At 47.4% G+C, this 21,898-nt stretch overlaps 1 protein-coding gene across 2 annotated transcripts in view; it reads right to left on the bottom strand.

The window, feature by feature from the left end:
- Nucleotides 1–3,577: 3,577 nt before the first annotated feature.
- The window catches only part of DCUN1D5 (defective in cullin neddylation 1 domain containing 5), a 35,819-nt gene continuing 17,498 nt past the window's right edge, over nucleotides 3,578–21,898 (bottom strand). For both annotated transcript variants that reach the window (XM_044286903.1, XM_044286904.1), the window contains 6 exons: nucleotides 21,393–21,463; nucleotides 16,133–16,224; nucleotides 14,682–14,790; nucleotides 12,153–12,257; nucleotides 5,081–5,183; nucleotides 3,578–3,657 (listed from right to left, as the gene is read on the bottom strand). In XM_044286903.1, coding sequence (XP_044142838.1) covers nucleotides 3,599–3,657; nucleotides 5,081–5,183; nucleotides 12,153–12,257; nucleotides 14,682–14,790; nucleotides 16,133–16,224; nucleotides 21,393–21,463 — 539 coding nt within the window. In that variant the 3' untranslated portion in view covers nucleotides 3,578–3,598. The remainder of the gene's footprint in view (nucleotides 3,658–5,080; nucleotides 5,184–12,152; nucleotides 12,258–14,681; nucleotides 14,791–16,132; nucleotides 16,225–21,392; nucleotides 21,464–21,898) is intronic.

Here is a 21,898-nt window from a genome sequence, read left to right as displayed (position 1 = left end):
AACTCCAGATCATCACTGAGGCTACTTTAACATTAGCGTTTTTTTGCAGATCCGTCATGGATCTGCAGAAACGCTTCCGTTACAATAATACAACCACATGCATCCGTCATGAACGGATCCGGTTGTAATATGTCTTCTATAGCCATGACGGATCAGTCATGAACGCCATTGAAAGTCAATGGGGGACGGATCAGTTTTCTATTGTGTCAGAGAAAACAGATCTGTTCCCATTGACTTAGGCCTCATGCACACGACCGTTCAGTTTTTTGCGGTCCGCAAAAAAACTGAAGCCGCCCATGTGCCTTCTGCAATTCCTATTCTTGTCCGCAAAACAGGAGTGCTGTCCGCATCTTTTGCGGCGCCATTGAAGTGAATAGGTCCGCATCCGAGCTGCGGCTCGGATGCGGACCAAAACAACGCTCGTGTGCATGAGGCCTTACACTGTGTGTCAGGACGGCTCCGTCTTGCTCCGTACCACTTTGCAGACAGAAAAATGCTGCAGGCTGCGTTTTGGTGTCCGCCTCCAGAACAGAATGGTGACTGAACGGAGGCAAACTGAGGCATTCTGAGCGGATTCTTTTCTATTCAGAATGCATTAAGGCAAAACTGATCCGTTTTGGATCGCGTCTGAGAGCCCTGAACGGATCTCACAAACGGAAAGCCAAAGCTCTAGTGTGAAAGTAGCGTTCCTATGAATGTTCGTTAGCGATTATCTTTAAGATTCTCGGCCCGTGTAAAAGACCCTTAAGGCAACAGGCCACTTTTACGTTGTAAGTATGGAGTCATTATCTGCATCAGTATTATAAGCCAAAACCAGAAAAGGCCCAAATCTTTCCATTAGACTTTCTCCGTAGGTTCCAGCTCCTAATTTTGGCTTACAACCACTGATCGGCAGACTACTGACCGTGTGAAAGTGGCCTTACTGTTAAATTCACACGATTGAGTGCCCTCGAAAGTTGTTCCTCTCTTTTCCTCCCTCATGGCGATTACTATTGATATCCATACTGAATAGGCCATCCTGATCTTCCTCGGCAGGTCAGTGCCCCCCCCCACAAGGTCATCACACTCCTCTCCTGCTGCTGAATCACTTCTAAACATGGCTCATACTGAAGGACAGAAACTGGTGGAGAGGACACAATAAAAGCATACAAAACACAAAGAGTACAAGTCTGTAACGATTCCAAAAACAAAATCTTTAATGTGGCATGAAAATTGAACATTTGGACAATTTACATAACCTATGGGAGAAAAATAAAAATAAAAAAGTTAAGCGCAAGTGATATACACCATATTTAATCTCCCTTTTATAACCCACTCCTAGACTTGTATGTAAACCCAGTGGGGGAGGGGGTCGCTGCAGAGTTTAATAATGTACTTATGGACAATAAATAAATGACACTAGAAGAACACTTTGGCAAACTAGAAAATCTGAGTGACGAGTGGAGGAATGGGGGCCAGGAGAAGACTAGACTCTGAAATGTCACAGCTCAAAAATAAAGACGATTGCCACCCCCGAAAATGATCCCCAAATCTCTCAAGGCTCACATAGATCCGAGCCTATGGAGTAACATGGTGCAAACTGCACCTACACTGCCGGCATTGCAGCCACACACCTACTGTATATGAAACTACTTATCCATTACTGACTGTCAATATTTTCTTTTTTAATTCATTACTAGTCAGGTTAGAAGTTCACATCACTGGGGTCACTGAAAAGCTAGCCATCACAGCGGACAATATTACGGCTGGTCATATGGACGCTATGGCTGGAGGAAACTAATGGGACCGCACTGGATATTTCCTGTGCAGGTACAGCAATACCTGTGGTGGGGGTTAAAGGGGGCACATCACAAGTCCATATCCTTATGTCCATTTCATCACAAGTCCATATCCTTATGTATGTAATGTAATATGTACATAAAAAGTTTACAATGACGACTTAAAGGGCATCTGTCAGCAGATTTGTACCTATGACACTGGCTGACCTGTTACATGTGCGCTTGGCAGCTGAAGACATCTGTGTTGGTCCCATGTTCATATGTGCCCGCATTACTGAGAAACATAATGTTTTAATATATGCAAATGAGCCTCTGAGAGCAATGGGGGCGTTACCGTTACACCTAGAGGCTCTGCTCTCTCTGCAACTGCTGTACCCTGTGCACTTTGACAGAGCCAGGTGTGATTGGATTTACACTGTCAGTGCAGAGGACACAGCAGTTGCAGAGAGAGCAGAGCCTCCAGGTGTAATGGTAACGCCCCCGTTGCTCCTAGAGGCTCATTTGCATATATTAAAACATCATTTTTCTCAGCAATGCGGACACATATGAACATGGGACCAACACAGATGTCTTCAGCTACCAAAAGCACATGTAACAGGTCAGCCAGTTTTATAGGTACAAACCTGCTGACAGGGGCCCTTTAATAGCTTTAATTCAGCAATGCGTCCAGAAACAAAAGAGGATCATTATGCTGTTAAGAGTTTGCATGAGATAAGCAGACAAACAGCGCCACTCCTACCCATGGGCTGTTTCTGGTATTGCCCTGTTCACTTGACTGGTGCTGAGCTGCAATACCAGACACCACCAATGAACAATAGTGGCGCTGTTTACAATGAGAGAGGGGAAAAAAAATACAGACTGCTCTTTCTATCCGATATAACCCCTTGACATTGAAATGCTTAGGGTGAGCACTAAAGATAAAGATTAATGCTTACATGAAGAATTTTCAATGGTGCATGGGCTGACCATGCAAACATACTTTTAAAGGGGCAGTCCCAGATTAAACAACAACAAAAAAAAGCCTGCATTTTTCCACCAACAGTGCCACCCATGTCCATGTGTGGCTGTATCTGGTATTGCACTTCATCTTTATTAACTTGAAAGGTGCCAAGCTGGAACACTAGACATAGCTCAGACAGAGTGACTCTGTTTCTGGGAAAGAAAAAAAAAAGAAATTTTTTTTTCAAATCCTGGACCGCTCCTTTAAAAACTTTTCACGTGAGCGTATTATTCAGGTACTTCTACCATTAATCAAAGGACCCTTTCCAATGTGACAAGCCACTGATATCCCAACATCTATAGAAATGTAAAGACAGCCCTCTGTGTCCAGTTATTAAATTTGCCTCTCCATAGCATTTCACAATTAAAAATGCGGGATGTAAAAACAAAAAAAAAAACACAACGTGTTTACAATACAGATGTGACGTCTAACCCAAAGTAGTAGGTTTCATCCAAGACGCTCTGGGGCACAGAAAAGTCTCTCCACATTTCGTGTACGTAAAGTGGTTTGAGGACACAATGTGCCAGTGAAATGGCTGAGATACTTGTGACCCAGGAACCCAAGAGCTTTCGCCATCGCTGGTAGACTTGTCTGGTGGACCAAGACAAGTGTGAACGCCATCGAAGCAGTAACTTCAGGGACGAGTCTGACGCGGCTTCTTCCTGACTCCAAGTGTAACAAGAAAACTTCAGTTCCATTAAAAACAAAAACAAAACAAAAAAAAGGCTTCGGTAAAGATGAAAGTATTCTTCAAATACTTTGTGTTAGGTCACCAGAAAGTTCTCCTATTTTTTTTTTCCTTTTTCCAGAATATCTTTTGCTATAATGACATCTGGCGGACTTTATGCCACTCAACAAATTCATCAAGGAGCACGGGCCCTAGAAAGATTGAGAGGGATCGTCACACAGTTGTTGCAAAATAATATTTTTTTCTGTAAAAATGATTTTAACTGCCGCTCTCCGCCGCCGCCGTTGGTGCCCAGCTCCTCCCATGATCCTTTCAGCGCCACCTGGATGTAATGAAATCCGCCTCCGGCTCTCCTCAGTGCCCCCTCCTCCTTTTCAAAGATCCCGCGCGTGCGCACAGGCGCCTGATGCGCCCGTGCGGACTTTTAGATTCTGCCTCGTTGAGCGAAGTGCGCATGCGTGCGCACGCGCGCGAACATGCGCGAACGCGCACGCGCCTCACTCAACGAGGCAGAATCTAAAAGTCCACACGGGCGCATCAGGCACAGGCCTGTGCGCACGATCTTTGAAAAGGAGGAGGGGGCACTGAGGAGAGCCGGAGGCGGATTTCATTACATCCAGGTGGCGCTGAAAGGATCATGGGAGGAGCTGGGCACCAACGGCGGCGGCGGAGAGCGGCAGATTCAGACCTTCAGAAACGCCCTGGGCACCTTATCCAGAAGATTGACAGGTTAGATAAAAGCGATTTTTAGCAAAACTACACGGCGGATTAAAAGGCAACAGTTTCATGCACACAGCCATGTTAGGTAGGCCCCAGCACCTCTACATGCCTCTAAAAACAAATAAGATTTGTTCCTGTCAGATTCCACATCATTCTGCTCATTCAGCTTATTCCTACCCAAGCAATATACGTGAAATGCTAGTCACATGATCACTCTTGGCCAATCAGCCAAGAAATATTCATTGCTAAAAAGGGGGTCTCCATCCCCGATGCTTTCAGTCACCGCCTGGCCAGAAGTGTGGCGTACCTACACGTTAAGCGATGTGCCTGCAGACGTCCACTTTGAGGCGACTGATTTGCAGCAGCAGTTACGTGCAGGGAGTCGGCAAATCACACTTCCAGCCAGTCTGAGAACGCATGCTCAGGATCAGCAGTAATAGCTGTGGCCAAACTAGCGTACAGCTAGCATAGCGTAAGTGCATCCTATTCAAAGGCTGCACCAACACCCACAGGCAGCTTCACTTACACACAGCAACTTTGTTAAAAACCTAGGATTACCAGGCTTGTACTGGTCCTGGTTTATAGCTGGTACTGTACTCCAGAGCTGCATTCACAATTCTGCATGCTCTCAAGTTGAAATCTCCCACCATCATCTCTACGGAGTTTGTTCTGGTAATTTGCGCCACGCTTACCTCTTTGCTCATCACTTCAGAAAAGCGGTGAGAAGAGGTAAAGTTGCAGATTTTGCCACATATATCGTGTACAACAAATTCTGCAAATAACAAAATAAATGCCCCCTCAAATCTATTAAATGCACACACGTGTGAATACACAGGTTCACAGTTTCGATGGTATCCCCCTAATTCATGCACTGAAAATCCCATGAATACTCACAGGCACCGTCTTCATCATAGTTACTAAGGTCGGCATTAACAGTGCGGCTGAACTCTAACACGTTGTACCACTGGTCTTTGTTCATAACTCTGTACTTTGATTGCTATTGGATAGAGAATGTCAGCATTAGTTTTTGAGAGATTTGATTTCAAAGATATTTGCTTCATATATTATCTGATATCTACCTACATATCTAAATCTCTATCTTTTTATATAATCAAAAAGTATCCACGGCACTTCCTTCAGTAAAAAAGTGTAGGTTTATTCACCAGTAGCAACGCTTCGGTTCACAAACTTTTTCCAGCAGTGATATATCTCTATATCATATACAGTACAGACCAAAAGTTTGGACACACCTTCTCATTCAAAGAGTTTTCTTTATTTTCATGACTATAAAAATTGTAGATTCACACTGAAGGCATCAAAACTATGAATTAACACATGTGGAATTATATACATAACAAAAAAGTGTGAAACAACTGAAAATATGTCATATTCTAGGTTCTTCAAAGTAGCCACCTTTTGCTTTGATTACTGCTTTGCACACTCTTGGCATTCTCTTGATGAGCTTCAAGAGGTAGTCACCTGAAATGGTTTTCACTTCACAGGTGTGCCCTGTCAGGTTTAATAAGTGGGATTTCTTGCCTTATAAATGGGGTTGGGACCATCAGTTGCGTTGTGGAGAAGTCAGGTGGATACACAGCTGATAGTCCTACTGAATAGACTGTTAGAATTTGTATTATGGCAAGAAAAAAGCAGCTAAGTAAAGAAAAACGAGTGGCCATCATTACTTTAAGAAATGAAGGTCAGTCAGTCCGAAAAATTGGGAAAACTTTGAAAGTGTCCCCAAGTGCAGTCACAAAAACCATCAAGCGCTACAAAGAAACTGGCTCACATGCGGACCGCCCCAGGAAAGGAAGACCAAGAGTCACCTCTGCTGCGGAGGATAAGTTCATCCGAGTCACCAGCCTCAGAAATCGCAGGTTAACAGCAGCTCAGATTAGAGACCAGGTCAATGCCACACAGAGTTCTAGCAGCAGACACATCTCTAGAACAACTGTTAAGAGGAGACTGTGTGAATCAGGCCTTCATGGTAGAATATCTGCTAGGAAACCACTGCTAAGGACAGGCAACAAGCAGAAGAGACTTGTTTGGGCTAAAGAACACAAGGAATGGACATTAGACCAGTGGAAATCTGTGCTTTGGTCTGATGAGTCCAAATTTGAGATCTTTGGTTCCAACCACCGTGTCTTTGTGCGACGCAGAAAAGGTGAACGGATGGACTCTACATGCCTGGTTCCCACCGTGAAGCATGGAGGAGGAGGTGTGATGGTGTGGGGGTGCTTTGCTGGTGACACTGTTGGGGATTTATTCAAAATTGAAGGCATACTGAACCAGCATGGCTACCACAGCATCTTGCAGCGGCATGCTATTCCATCCGGTTTGCGTTTAGTTGGACCATCATTTATTTTTCAACAGGACAATGACCCCAAACACACCTCCAGGCTGTGTAAGGGCTATTTGACCATGAAGGAGAGTGATGGGGTGCTGCGCCAGATGACCTGGCCTCCACAGTCACCGGACCTGAACCCAATCGAGATGGTTTGGGGTGAGCTGGACCGCAGAGTGAAGGCAAAAGGGCCAACAAGTGCTAAGCATCTCTGGGAACTCCTTCAAGACTGTTGGAAGACCATTTCAGGTGACTACCTCTTGAAGCTCATCAAGAGAATGCCAAGAGTGTGCAAAGCAGTAATCAAAGCAAAAGGTGGCTACTTTGAAGAACCTAGAATATGACATTTTCAGTTGTTTCACACTTTTTTGTTATGTATATAATTCCACATGTGTTAATTCATAGTTTTGATGCCTTCAGTGTGAATCTACAATTTTCATAGTCATGAAAATAAAGAAAACTCTTTGAATGAGAAGGTGTGTCCAAACTTTTGGTCTGTACTGTATATCTATATCCTATACAATCAGGTCCATAAATATTGGGACATTGACACAATGCTAACATTTTTGGCTCTATGCACCACCACAATGGATTTGAAATTAAACAAACAAGATGAGCTTTATCTGCAGACAGTCAGCTTTAATTTGAGGGTATTTACATCCAAATCAGGTGAACGGTTCAGGAATTACAACAGTTTGCATATGTGCCTCCCACTTGTTAAGGGACCAAAAGTAATGGGACAATTGGCTTCTCAGCTGTTCCATGGCCAGGTGTGTGTTATTCCCTCATTATCCCAATTACAATGAGCAGATAAAAGGTCCAGAGTTCATTTCAGGTGTGCCATTTGCATTTGGAATCTGTTGCTGTCAACTCTCAAGATGAGATCCAAAGAGCTGTCACTATCAGTGAAGCAAGCCATCATTAGGCTGATAAAACAAAACAAACCCATCAGAGAGATGGCAAAAACATTAGGCGTGGCCAAAACAACTGTTTGGAACATTCTTAAAAAGAAGGAACGCACCGGTGAGCTCAGCAACACCAAAAGACCCAGAAGACCACGGAAAACAACTGTGGTGGATGACCGAAGAATTCTTTCCCTGGTGAAGAAAAACACCCTTCACAACAGTTGGCCAGATCAAGAACACTCTCCAGGAGGTAGGTGTATGTGTGTCAAAGTCAACAATCAAGAGAAGACTTCACCAGAGTGAATACAGAGGGTTCACCACAAGATGTAAACCATTGGTGAGCCTCAAAAACAGGAAGGCCAGATTAGAGTTTGCCAAACGACATCTAAAAAAGCCTTCACAGTTCTGGAACAACATCCTATGGACAGATGAGACCAAGATCAACTTGTACCAGAGTGATGGAAGAGAAGAGTATGGAGAAGGAAAGGAACTGCTCATGATCCTAAGCATACCACCTCATCAGTGAAGCATGGTGGTGGTAGTGTCATGGCGTGGGCATGTATGGCTGCCAATGGAACTGGTTCTCTTGTATTTATTGATGATGTGACTGCTGACAAAAGCAGCAGGATGAATTCTGAAGTGTTTCGGGCAATATTATCTGCTCATATTCAACCAAATGCTTCAGAACTCATTGGACGGTGCATCACAGTGCAGATGGACAATGACCCAAAGCATACTGCAAAAGCAACCAAAGTTTTTTAAGGGAAAGAAGTGGAATGTTATGCAATGGCCAAGTCAATCACCTGACCTGAGTCCGATTGAGCATGCATTTCACTTGCTGAAGACAAAACTGAAGGGAAAATGCCCCAAGAACAAGCAGGAACTGAAGACAGTTGCAGTAGAGGCCTGGCAGAGCATCACCAGGGATGAAACCCAGCGTCTGGTGATGTCTATGCGTTCCAGACTTCAGGCTGTAATTGACTGCAGAGGATATGCAACCAAGTATTAAAAAGGTGAAAGTTTGATTTATGATTATTATTCTGTCCCATTACTTTTGGTCCCTTAACAAGTAGGAGGCACATATGCAAACTGTTGTAATTCCTACACCGTTCACCTGATTTGGATGTAAATACCCTCCAATTGTGGTGGTGTATAGAGCCAAAAATGTTAGAATTGTGTCGATGTCCCAATATTTATGGACCTGACTGTATATAAACACACACACACACACAGTATCTGACAAAAGTGAGTACACCCCTTATGTTTTTGTAAATATTTGATTCCATCTTTTCATGGGACAACACTGGAGATCTGACCCTTTGATACAATGTACAGTAGTCAGTGTACGGCTTGTATAACAGTGTAAATGTGGTTTGCCCTCAAAATAACTCCACACCAGCTATTCATGTCTAACCGCTGGCAACAAAAGTGAGTACACCCCTAAGTGACAATGGCCAAAGTGTGCCCAATTAGCCGCCTTCCCTCCCCTGCTAGTGCAGTTAACCCTTTGTGACAGAACGGCTCAATATTTTTAATAAAGGCCAATTGAAAATATGATTTTATCTAAAAAATGATTAAAATCCAATCAAACAAAAGTTTGCCTCCAATGGTGTACATAGTGAATAATAACAAGGGGGATTTCTAATAAACAGTAACTATAGGGACTACTAATGGGTAATTACAGTAAAGGCATCCAATTAATGACAGTAGGGGTTAATAAATAATGGCAGTAGTGAATCCCATAGATAATGACAGGGGACTCCTAATACATATGGATTGAGGGTCTCTTACTGTACAGACCCCTAGGAAATAAGGACTCTGAATAAATAGTTACAATAATACATAATGACAAAAGACAATCCTAATGAATATTTATAGAAGGTCTTCCCTAGAGTTTCCCTTAAGGTATTTTATATGATGAGCATACTTTTCTTTTTAATTATTATAATTTTATTTTTAATTTCCAGCCATTTTCACTCCTGCTCCAGTCTGAATACCTCTGATAGTCACCAAAAATCTGATTAAACATGTTATTTTTAGTCTCCATGCGCCACGCATTTCCTACATCTACATTCATTGCTGGAAATAGATTAATCTACGGGGTCCTTTGAAAACTCGCACATTTGCAGGCGCAAGCTGTACGCTCACTTAATCCTTAAGGAAAAAAAAGTTGTTTTTATTATCTCGTCCACACAAATAAGAAATTCATTCAGATTTGACTATATCAGTAAGCGCTCAGAAAAGAAAGAAGAGGCCGATCTGCCACCGGTGTGACACAGGATTAGCCCCACACAACGTTCTCCGGCTGCAGTCGCCGCGCACCAAGGCGTCCAGCCATAAATTGCATTGCTCAAATCAATTCGAATTCAACAAAACTCTTGAACGGTTCCTCGTAGCGGGAAAGTGCTCAGAACCGCATTAGAAAGGGTAATAAGGCAACGACAAGGTCTCAGGTGTGAATGGGGAGCAGTTGTGTTAGAATTGGCGTTATGGCTCTCACTGGGCACTGGAAGTTCAACATGGCACCTCATGGCAAAGAGTTCTCTGAGGATCTGAAAAAATGATTGCTCTACATAAAGATAGCCTAGGCTATAAGATTGCCAACACCTTGAAACTGAGCTGCATGTATGGACAAGACCATACAGTGGTTCCACTGAGAACAGGCCTCGCCATGGTCGACCAATGAAGTTGAGTGCATGTGCTCAGCATCATATCCAGAGGTTGTATGAGTGCTGCCGGCATTGCTGCAGAGGTGACAGGGGTGGGGGTGGCCTGTCAGTGCTCAGACCATACGCCGCACACTGCATCAAATTGGTTTGCATGGCTGTCGTCCCAGAAGGAAGACTCTTCTAAAGATGATGCACAAGAAATCCCGCAGTTTGCTGAAGACCAGCAGACTAAGGAGATGAAACCATGAAACCCTTCTCTTCGGAAACTGGGCCGCAGGACAGAATTCCGAAATGATAACGACCCCAAACACCTCCTAGATGACCACTGCCTTGCTTAAGAAACTGAGGGTAAAGGTGCTGGACTGGCCAAGCAAGTCTCCAGACCTAAACCCTATTGAGCATCTGTGAGGCATCCTCAAACGGAAGGTGGAGGAGCGCAAGGTCTCTAACATCCACCAGCTCTGTGATGTCATCATGGAGGATGAAAGAGGATTCCAGTGGAAACCTGTGAACCTCCAGGGAACTCCGTGCCCAAGAGAGTTAAGGCAGTGCTGGAAAATAATGGTGGTCACACAAAATATTGACACTTTGGGTACAATCTGGCCATTTTCACTTAGGGGTGTACTCACTTTTGCAGTTTAGACATTAATCGCTGGTGTTGAGTTATTTTGAGGGCACACCAAATTTACACTGTTATACAAGCCGTACACTGACTACTCTACATTGTATCAGATCTTCAGTGTGGTCCCATGAAAAGATAGAATAAAATATTTACAAAAATGTGAGGGGTGTACTGACTTTTGTGAGATTCTGTATATCTCTAACTATATATTTATATCTCTATATATAAACTACTTTATGCTTACTCAATAAATACAAAACAAAATATTTCCACATACACACACTAATTATTCCATACTGGTGTATTATCTGCATCCAACTAAGTGGTGACTTCCCTTTACTCCACAGAGGAACCGACATAAGGACTGTCTATGGTTGCAATAGAAGAACTTTGTGAATCTGTAAGGAACAATAGCCCCCACCTGATGCCCCATCCCCACGTTAAAGGGGTATTCTGATACTAAGATACTGATGGCCTATCCTCGGAACAGGTTATCAGTATCAGGTCAGTGGGGGTCCAACACTCAGCAAACCCACCGGTCAGCTGTTTTGGGCAGTCGCTAACGGCAGAAACAACACAGTCGATGGAGCCACAAGCACCAGGTCCTATCCAGTGTGTAGTGGCCATGCTGGATTACTGCCATTCAGCTCTAATTAAAAGGGGTTGTCCAACGAAAAATATTCTACAGTTTTCAAACCAGCACCTGGATCTGAATACTTTTGTAATTGCATGTAATTACACATTTTGTATAGTCTCTGAGCTAATCAATAAAATGTATGTGTATGGCGTCATCTGCAGTTTGTTCTTTTTCTTATTTCTTTGACCTGCTCACTGAGAAGGCCGCACATGCTCAGTTTCATCCGTCAACTGCCTCCTGAGCTGTGATAGGGAGAGCATGGACACACCCCCTGAGCTGTGATAGGAAGAGCTGAGACACGCCCCCTGAGCTGTGATAGGAAGAGCTGAGACACGCCCCCTGAGCTGAGGCAGAAAAGACAGTTCCCGTGAGCGGTCAGCGTGATCTAACTCAATCAGAACAATAAATGTGGAGATCTCTGGATCCATGTCAGGTACAGGGCTGGTTCTAGCTAGAAAGAGATTGTCATGTACTATACGATGTCTGATTTTTTATTTTTTATATTAATCATGGGATAACCTCTTAAATGAATTGGAGCCGATCTGCAGCACTCCGGCACTTAAAACTACACAATGGATGGACTAGAACTGAAACGGCTGATTGATGAGGGTACAAGGATACTGATAACCTATCCTGAAGATAGGATGTCATTATCCAAGTCCTAGAAAACCTGTGTCCTTACAGCTCCTACATGTAATTTTAGTACTGCAGCAAAACAAGGTCACACTACAGGATGGTGGTAAAGAGCAGGAAAATGAAGTCACTGCCCAATGTGCCTGCTTCTCTTACCTCTAGATACTGGTAGAATACAGAAAACAACGGCCACGTTCTTCCTAGCAGAAGTGCCAACATGGATTTTGCGGTGTCGAGATCCAGACTCCGCTGGTCCTTATCCTAACATAAAGCAGAAAATTACTATAAAATGTAAATTAGAAAAAGATTCCATGCAGCAAAACTATATAATAAGGACCTCTTCATATGCTGTAGTTACTAATATACTGTATTTTTCAGCCTATAAGATGAACTTTTTTCCCCCAAAGTGAGGGGGAAACTGTCAGTGCGTCTTATGGGGCGAATACTAATGAGCGCTTCCTTTATGGAAGCGCTCATTAGTACAGTAGGACCGGTGAATACATCGCTCCTTGCGCTGGCAGTACTTGCAGCTCCCTGGTCTTCTTCTGCCAGCCCGCACACTGTGCTGTGATCTGCGCACAGCGTTAAAAAATGTCAGTGCACTATGTGACCTCACACTGTGCGACATCAAATCACAGCACAGCGAGGCAGAAATAGCAGGAGCTGGACCTCAGGTATGGTGGCATCAGGAGCATGGGAAGTTGATTTATTTTTCCTTTAATCTGAGGTCTGAATTACATTGGGGGTCTGATCTGAGGTCTGATTGGGGGTCTTATAAACATGGGGATCAGATTTAAGGTCTGACTGGGGGTCTTATTAACAATGGGGCTCTGAGCTGAGGTCCAATTAACATTGGGGGTCTGAGCTTAGGTCTGATGAAAAGTATTGATTTTCTTCATCTAAAACCTAGGTGTGTCTTATGGGCAGGTGCATCTTATAGAGCGAAAAATATGGTAATTCTCTACAATGTAGCACAGAGTATGACCTGTGTTCTGGTTTCCATTTATAAGTACCTGTCACGGCTGTGTCATGGTCTGGTGTAGTGGACCATGACGCTTTTGCCATGCATGCTTGTTGCCGGTGGCAACATGTTGTTTAAAGGGAACCTGTCACCAGGATTTTGTGCATAGAGCTGGGGACATGGGCTGCTAGATGGCCACTAGCACATCTGCAGTACCCAGTCCCCATAGCTCTCTGCGCTTTTATTGTGTTAAAAAAACAGTTTTGATCCATATGCAAATTACCTGATATGAGTCCTGTATCCGGAGATGAGTCAAGCGGAAAGGAGCCCAGCACCGCCCCGCGTCCTCCGAATCTCTTCCTTGCTGGCATCACAGAGCTGGAGCGCCGAAATCTCGCGATGCACGAGCTAGCGCATGCGTAGTTCGTTCCCTGTGCTGATGCCAGTACAGGGAATGAACATGATGCCGACACTGCGCATGCGCTAGCTCGCGCATCGCGAGATTTCGGCGCTCCAGCTCTGTGACGTCAGCCAGCAAGGAGGAGATTCGGAGGACGCGGGGCGGTGCTGGGCTCCTTTCCGCTTGACTCATCTCAGGTTATTGCATATGGATCAAAACTGTTTTGTAACACAATAAAAGCGCAGAGAGCTATGGGGACTGGGTATTGCAGATGTGCTAGTGGCCATCTAGCAGCCCATGTCCCCAGCTCTATGCGCAAAATCCTGGTGACAGGTTCCCTTTAAGCATGTTTTGACATCTCACCTTTAAGTTTTGTGTTCCTTCCCATACTGGTGTGTTCGGGGTTAAGTTGTGTGCAAGGTAGAGCTGGGTGTGGCCTCATGGCTCTTCTTATACTAGTGTTGTGAGCCTGAGGGCATTTGTATGTCTGCCTTTGTTTGAGAAGGAGCTTTGCTCCTCTCTGGATGTTTCACCTGTTCATGAGGGCCTTCTTGTGGAACATCAAGGTCTTTAGCGATGTTTTCCCATGTTCTCCTCCTTATCCTCTACCTTACCTGTTGTTATGTTTCGTGGTGGTGTATGTTCTGGGGTTGTTGTACGTCTAGTTGTTGTTCCGTGTCTGGTCAGTGTTTGGTGTATTCTGTCCGGCATGGATGCTAGATGTTCCCGTTTGTCTGTTCCTCCGGAAGGGGGTCTTAGGGGTTTCCCGGAGGGGGAACCTAAAGTCAGCAAGCAACATGTTGTTCCACCCAGTCGTTGTGGCAGGTAAGTGCTGTTGATCCAATGTGTGTTGTGGACGCTGGGGCTTATCTGCCAATCTGGGTTTTGCTAACTGGCTTTCCCTTTGTTGCTAGGCCTGTGGGAGACTCCCTATTTCAGGGATCGTTATGGTCAGAAGGACCCAGGTTACGGAGTATGAGCCCCCCTACCATCGAGGCTGGCTCATACAGTTAGGAGGTCAGGGATTGGATTAGGGTGGCATTAGGTGGTCTCCTGCTCCTTTATCCCGGTATCCTGGCCTGGTGGCATTCCATTCTCCCCTGACATTGTACGGTGGGGGGGTTCTCCTCCACTCCCCGTCGTGACAGTACCTGTTTCCCCTGTCATGCGCTGATGTCAGATGTTCAGTGTACTGACACTGTAGAATATCAGACACCTTACCCTTTATCATTCAGAATTATGTAATATGAGAACACAGAGGCAGGAGATACTGAACCTCACAGAAGCTTGGCAACTGTGGACATGCGACGTTGCATGTACTTACCCTAGCAAAGTCAAAAGCATATCTGTAAATATTCTTAAAGGCAGTGTTATCGTTCAGTTGAGCGCGTAGATAATCAAATTTGCCCTGTAACTTTTCTGTGCTGTCACATCTTAAACACAAGCATGAGAAGCAGGTTAACACAGATCAAAATTTAACAGAGGACATATCACTTAGTATGGGGACTGGTCATTCTGGTTTTATCTGCTCCTTAAAGAGGTTCTCCGATATTTTCATAATGATGGCCTGTCCTCAGGATAGGTCACCAATATCTGATCAGTGGGGAACTCCTGGCAGCCCTGCTGATCAGCTGTGGCACTCCAGTGAGCACTTCGACGTCTTCCTCGGCCAGTGACATCACGTTCATCAGTCAAATGGCTTAGGTGCAGCTCAGTCCCATTTAAGTGAATAGGGCTGAGCTGCAATATCAAATGGACAGTGCTGTGCTTGGTAAGATGAGAGCACCACAGCCTCCTCAGCTGATTGAAGGGTGCTGGTAGTCGAACCCCCATGGATTTGATATCGATGACCTATCCTGCGGATAAGTTATCAATATTAAACACTCAGACAATCCCTTTAAACTGAATCTGTGCTGCCATATCTGGGGACAACATAAAGCAGTAACAGATAACCCGATTCCACCAATGGGTCACATCTATTTTTTCATGAAGTAGTTTTCATAAAATCCCAGAGTAGCTGAACATATTCTGGTATCCTCGACATTCATGAGCTGACGGTTTCCTGCTGATGAAGAACTGTAGTATTACACAGCTTAAAGGGGTTGGCCATCTAACACTTTGGTGGTTTACAACCGGAGCACTCCAGCTGTGGTGAAACTACGACTCCCAGCATGCACAATTGCTCGTCTGTTCTCAGATCTCCCATAGAGGTGAATGGAGCATGCTGGGAGTTGCAGTATCAAAACAGCTGGAGTGCCGGACGTTGCTGATCCCTGTTCTAGGATATGTCACCAATGTCTTATAGAAGCAGGTCCCAGAGTGCAGGTATCTCTAGATCAGGGCCCCCAAAACGATGGAGAGAGCAATTAGCATGCACAGTGTGCTCACTATTCCCTTGTATGGGAGAGCCGAAAATAGCTGAGCCTATTTCCAGAACTCCCACAGAGGTGAATGAAGAGGTGGCCAGGCTTGCGCGGTGCACTATGCATCCACTTTTATGGGGGTTCCTGAAATAGCCATCTCTGCTGCTATTAGAAGATTGGCCAAATCTTTGACTTCACTGAGGCCCCATCCCTTGGTGCACTGAACCCTCATTTGCATTTTGTGAACACTGCAACTGATTAACAGGGTTGATCCTGCTGATAGGTGCTCACACTACATACATTTTTTTCCCCCTAATATAATGAAGAGTACTCCTGCACTAGTCCCTACGGAGTGATTGGCGAAGGACCAGGGTCAGTTATCACCGTAGGTAACACTAGAAAATAAACTTACTGTAATGAAGTCATTCCTTTTAACCACTCTTCCTTTGTGAAGAAACCCATGCTTTCTGCTTCTAGTTTCCAAGCCAAAACTAACATAATAATCTGGGGGGAAAAATAATAGAAGAGAAAATACTATAAAAATGTTAGGAACATCAGAACAAATAGTTTTAGGATAACCTGGAACTCCCTCCCTCGTGTGGGTGCTGTACACCGCTCGCTCCCTCCCTCCCTCGTGTGGGTGCTGTACACCGCTCGCTCCCTCGTGTGGGTGCTGTACACCGCTCGCTCCCTCGTGTGGGTGCTGTACACCGCTCGCTCCCTCGTGTGGGTGCTGTACACCGCTCGCTCCCTCGTGTGGGTGCTGTACACCGCTCGCTCCCTCGTGTGGGTGCTGTACACCGCTCGCTCCCTCGTGTGGGTGCTGTACACCGCTCGCTCCCTCGTGTGGGTGCTGTACACCGCTCGCTCCCTCGTGTGGGTGCTGTACACCGCTCGCTCCCTCGTGTGGGTGCTGTACACCGCTCGCTCCCTCGTGTGGGTGCTGTACACCGCTCGCTCCCTCGTGTGGGTGCTGTACACCACTCGCTCCCTCGTGTGGGTGCTGTACACCACTCGCTCCCTCGTGTGGGTGCTGTACACCACTCGCTCCCTCGTGTGGGTGCTGTACACCACTCGCTCCCTCGTGTGGGTGCTGTACACCACTCGCTCCCTCGTGTGGGTGCTGTACACCACTCGCTCCCTCGTGTGGGTGCTGTACACACTCGCTCCCTCGTGTGGGTGCTGTACACCACTCGCTCCCTCGTGTGGGTGCTGTACACCACTCGCTCCCTCGTGTGGGTGCTGTACACCACTCGCTCCCTCGTGTGGGTGCTGTACACCACTCGCTCCCTCGTGTGGGTGCTGTACACCACTCGCTCCCTCGTGTGGGTGCTGTACACCACTCGCTCCCTCGTGTGGGTGCTGTACACCACTCGCTCCCTCGTGTGGGTGCTGTACACCACTCGCTCCCTCGTGTGGGTGCTGTACACCACTCGCTCCCTCGTGTGGGTGCTGTACACCACTCGCTCCCTCGTGTGGGTGCTGTACACCACTCGCTCCCTCGTGTGGGTGCTGTACACCACTCGCTCCCTCGTGTGGGTGCTGTACACCACTCGCTCCCTCGTGTGGGTGCTGTACACCACTCGCTCCCTCGTGTGGGTGCTGTACACCACTCGCTCCCTCGTGTGGGTGCTGTACACCACTCGCTCCCTCGTGTGGGTGCTGTACACCACTCGCTCCCTCGTGTGGGTGCTGTACACCACTCGCTCCCTCGTGTGGGTGCTGTACACCACTCGCTCCCTCGTGTGGGTGCTGTACACCACTCGCTCCCTCGTGTGGTGCTGTACACCACTCGCTCCCTCGTGTGGGTGCTGTACACCACTCGCTCCCTCGTGTGGGTGCTGTACACCACTCGCTCCCTCGTGTGGGTGCTGTACACCACTCGCTCCCTCGTGTGGGTGCTGTACACCACTCGCTCCCTCGTGTGGGTGCTGTACACCACTCGCTCCCTCGTGTGGGTGCTGTACACCACTCGCTCCCTCGTGTGGGTGCTGTACACCACTCGCTCCCTCGTGTGGGTGCTGTACACCACTCGCTCCCTCGTGTGGGTGCTGTACACCACTCGCTCCCTCGTGTGGGTGCTGTACACCACTCGCTCCCTCGTGTGGGTGCTGTACACCACTCGCTCCCTCGTGTGGGTGCTGTACACCACTCGCTCCCTCGTGTGGGTGCTGTACACCACTCGCTCCCTCGTGTGGGTGCTGTACACCACTCGCTCCCTCGTGTGGTGCTGTACACCACTCGCTCCCTCGTGTGGGTGCTGTACACCACTCGCTCCCTCGTGTGGGTGCTGTACACCACTCGCTCCCTCGTGTGGGTGCTGTACACCACTCGCTCCCTCGTGTGGGTGCTGTACACCACTCGCTCCCTCGTGTGGGTGCTGTACACCACTCGCTCCCTCGTGTGGGTGCTGTACACCACTCGCTCCCTCGTGTGGGTGCTGTACACCACTCGCTCCCTCGTGTGGGTGCTGTACACCACTCGCTCCCTCGTGTGGGTGCTGTACACCACTCGCTCCCTCGTGTGGGTGCTGTACACCACTCGCTCCCTCGTGTGGGTGCTGTACACCACTCGCTCCCTCGTGTGGGTGCTGTACACCACTCGCTCCCTCGTGTGGGTGCTGTACACCACTCGCTCCCTCGTGTGGGTGCTGTACACCACTCGCTCCCTCGTGTGGGTGCTGTACACCACTCGCTCCTCGTGTGGGTGCTGTACACCACTCGCTCCCTCGTGTGGGTGCTGTACACCACTCGCTCCCTCGTGTGGGTGCTGTACACCACTCGCTCCCTCGTGTGGGTGCTGTACACCACTCGCTCCCTCGTGTGGGTGCTGTACACCACTCGCTCCCTCGTGTGGGTGCTGTACACCACTCGCTCCCTCGTGTGGGTGCTGTACACCACTCGCTCCCTCGTGTGGGTGCTGTACACCACTCGCTCCCTCGTGTGGGTGCTGTACACCACTCGCTCCCTCGTGTGGGTGCTGTACACCACTCGCTCCCTCGTGTGGGTGCTGTACACCACTCGCTCCCTCGTGTGGGTGCTGTACACCACTCGCTCCCTCGTGTGGGTGCTGTACACCACTCGCTCCCTCGTGTGGGTGCTGTACACCACTCGCTCCCTCGTGTGGGTGCTGTACACCACTCGCTCCCTCGTGTGGGTGCTGTACACCACTCGCTCCCTCGTGTGGGTGCTGTACACCACTCGCTCCCTCGTGTGGGTGCTGTACACCACTCGCTCCCTCGTGTGGGTGCTGTACACCACTCGCTCCCTCGTGTGGGTGCTGTACACCACTCGCTCCCTCGTGTGGGTGCTGTACACCACTCGCTCCCTCGTGTGGGTGCTGTACACCACTCGCTCCCTCGTGTGGGTGCTGTACACCACTCGCTCCCTCGTGTGGGTGCTGTACACCACTCGCTCCCTCGTGTGGGTGCTGTACACCACTCGCTCCCTCGTGTGGGTGCTGTACACCACTCGCTCCCTCGTGTGGGTGCTGTACACCACTCGCTCCCTCGTGTGGGTGCTGTACACCACTCGCTCCCTCGTGTGGGTGCTGTACACCACTCGCTCCCTCGTGTGGGTGCTGTACACCACTCGCTCCCTCGTGTGGGTGCTGTACACCACTCGCTCCCTCGTGTGGGTGCTGTACACCACTCGCTCCCTCGTGTGGGTGCTGTACACCACTCGCTCCCTCGTGTGGGTGCTGTACACCACTCGCTCCCTCGTGTGGGTGCTGTACACCACTCGCTCCCTCGTGTGGGTGCTGTACACCACTCGCTCCCTCGTGTGGGTGCTGTACACCACTCGCTCCCTCGTGTGGGTGCTGTACACCACTCGCTCCCTCGTGTGGGTGCTGTACACCACTCGCTCCCTCGTGTGGGTGCTGTACACCACTCGCTCCCTCGTGTGGGTGCTGTACACCCTCGCTCCCTCGTGTGGGTGCTGTACACCACTCGCTCCCTCGTGTGGGTGCTGTACACCACTCGCTCCCTCGTGTGGGTGCTGTACACCACTCGCTCCCTCGTGTGGGTGCTGTACACCACTCGCTCCCTCGTGTGGGTGCTGTACACCACTCGCTCCCTCGTGTGGGTGCTGTACACCACTCGCTCCCTCGTGTGGGTGCTGTACACCACTCGCTCCCTCGTGTGGGTGCTGTACACCACTCGCTCCCTCGTGTGGGTGCTGTACACCACTCGCTCCCTCGTGTGGGTGCTGTACACCACTCGCTCCCTCGTGTGGGTGCTGTACACCACTCGCTCCCTCGTGTGGGTGCTGTACACCACTCGCTCCCTCGTGTGGGTGCTGTACACCACTCGCTCCCTCGTGTGGGTGCTGTACACCACTCGCTCCCTCGTGTGGGTGCTGTACACCACTCGCTCCCTCGTGTGGGTGCTGTACACCACTCGCTCCCTCGTGTGGGTGCTGTACACCACTCGCTCCCTCGTGTGGGTGCTGTACACCACTCGCTCCCTCGTGTGGGTGCTGTACACCACTCGCTCCCTCGTGTGGGTGCTGTAATTAGCAGCTAGCTTTGTTGCCACCAGAACGCTTCTGAGATCATGGGAGAAGAAATAACTCAAGGATTTATAGTTAGACCTTATGTACAAGCCATATTATGTGTCTGTGAACTTCTGAGCCATACAAGGTGGCAATGTTATATTATGAAGGGATCTGTAGATGATGCCATATAATTGTAAGGAAGAGTTTTTATTTAAAAGGACTAAATATGGCCTGGTATAGGAGATAAAATATGACTTTAGTATGGGACCGATTTCTCACCCTCCCTCATTTTAGATGAAAATGTTATTTGATGGCAAAGTAGTAGTAATTCAAAGCACATATTTGTGGGTATTTAAAAAGGACCTGTCACCACAAAATGCAGTGCATGTTAGAGCAGGAGGAGCTGAGCAGATTGATATATAGTTTTCTATTATGGATTTCATTTTTCACATGGGACATGTTATCAGTGATGGATAGCATTCTCTGTGTGTGTATACATAGATAACTGTCAGTCACTGATAACTGTACACAGGGGAGGTGTTATCACTGATTGATGGCATTCTCTGGGTAAGTGTGTATACAGAGATGGCTGTCAGTCACTGATAGCTGTACACAGGGGAGGTGGTATCAGTCATTGATAGCATTCTGTGCAAGTGTGTATACAGAGATAGCTGTACACAGGGGAGGTGGTATCAGCGATTGATAGCATTCCCTGTGTGTGTATACAGAGATGGCTGTCAGTCACTCATAGCTGTACACAGGGGAGGTGGTATCAGTGATTGATAGCGTTCTCTGTGTAATGCTGCCCATACATATTTAATAGCCGTCGCCCAAGCAATCGTTCAGCTGACAGCTCTCTCTCCCAACTCCCTCCGCGATTATTAATTTTAGAAGAGTATGACTTAAATGAGTGTAATGAGTGGTCAGGAGTTCAGAGATCAGGGCTACAGACTGAGCCTTCAGAACAGCAACATGGTTGGACTCAGTGTAGAACTGAAAGTAAGATGTTCCACAGCTAAGCGGAAATTTAACCCTTAGTACAAAAACTGCTGAAAGTGTCTAATAAGGACCAACTAAAAAAGATTTTTGGCCCAAAATGAGTAAAAAGCAGTCAAACTTTCCCCCAAAGGTGTTCACAGCCTTAAAATAACAAAATATGTGCATTACGGTACTTACATTTTCTGGTTCAACACCAATGTCTTCACAGAATTTTTCCATAGCTTCTGGACCAACAATCTCATCTGGACCTGTGCGAGTAAAGAAGAATTTATATAGCATAATAACATTTAGCTATCTACATAGCAGAGAGGTGACCATTCATTACTATATGTACACAAGGGGGTACAAAAACCACCAGGATGGACAGCCATCTGCAACACCACAGCTTTTTTTTAAAAGTGGGTAGGAGAGTGTTAGCTGGGCAGCGGATTTATCAAATGTGACTTTCAAAAAAGACACAAAAATGGCTCAATCTCACTGCAGTGCAGGTGGTTTAGAAAGCTTGAGTAAAAAAAATGAAGTTATTTTTAAAGGGAATGTGTCATCAGAAAATGACCTATTGTTTAAATATTATTTTAAAATATTAAAAACAATTTTTGGTGGTTATTTTTAATATTTGAAGTCATTATCTATATAAAAAAAAAATATCGAATATTCTGGAGTTTTTGCATGGCCACTAAGCC

The sequence above is a fragment of the Bufo gargarizans genome, chromosome 3 (genome assembly GCF_014858855.1).
Source record: "Bufo gargarizans isolate SCDJY-AF-19 chromosome 3, ASM1485885v1, whole genome shotgun sequence".
NCBI lineage: Eukaryota > Metazoa > Chordata > Amphibia > Anura > Bufonidae > Bufo > Bufo gargarizans.
The sequence above is the reverse complement of the archived record's forward strand: the minus strand, read 5'-3'. Positions and strand labels throughout refer to the sequence as shown.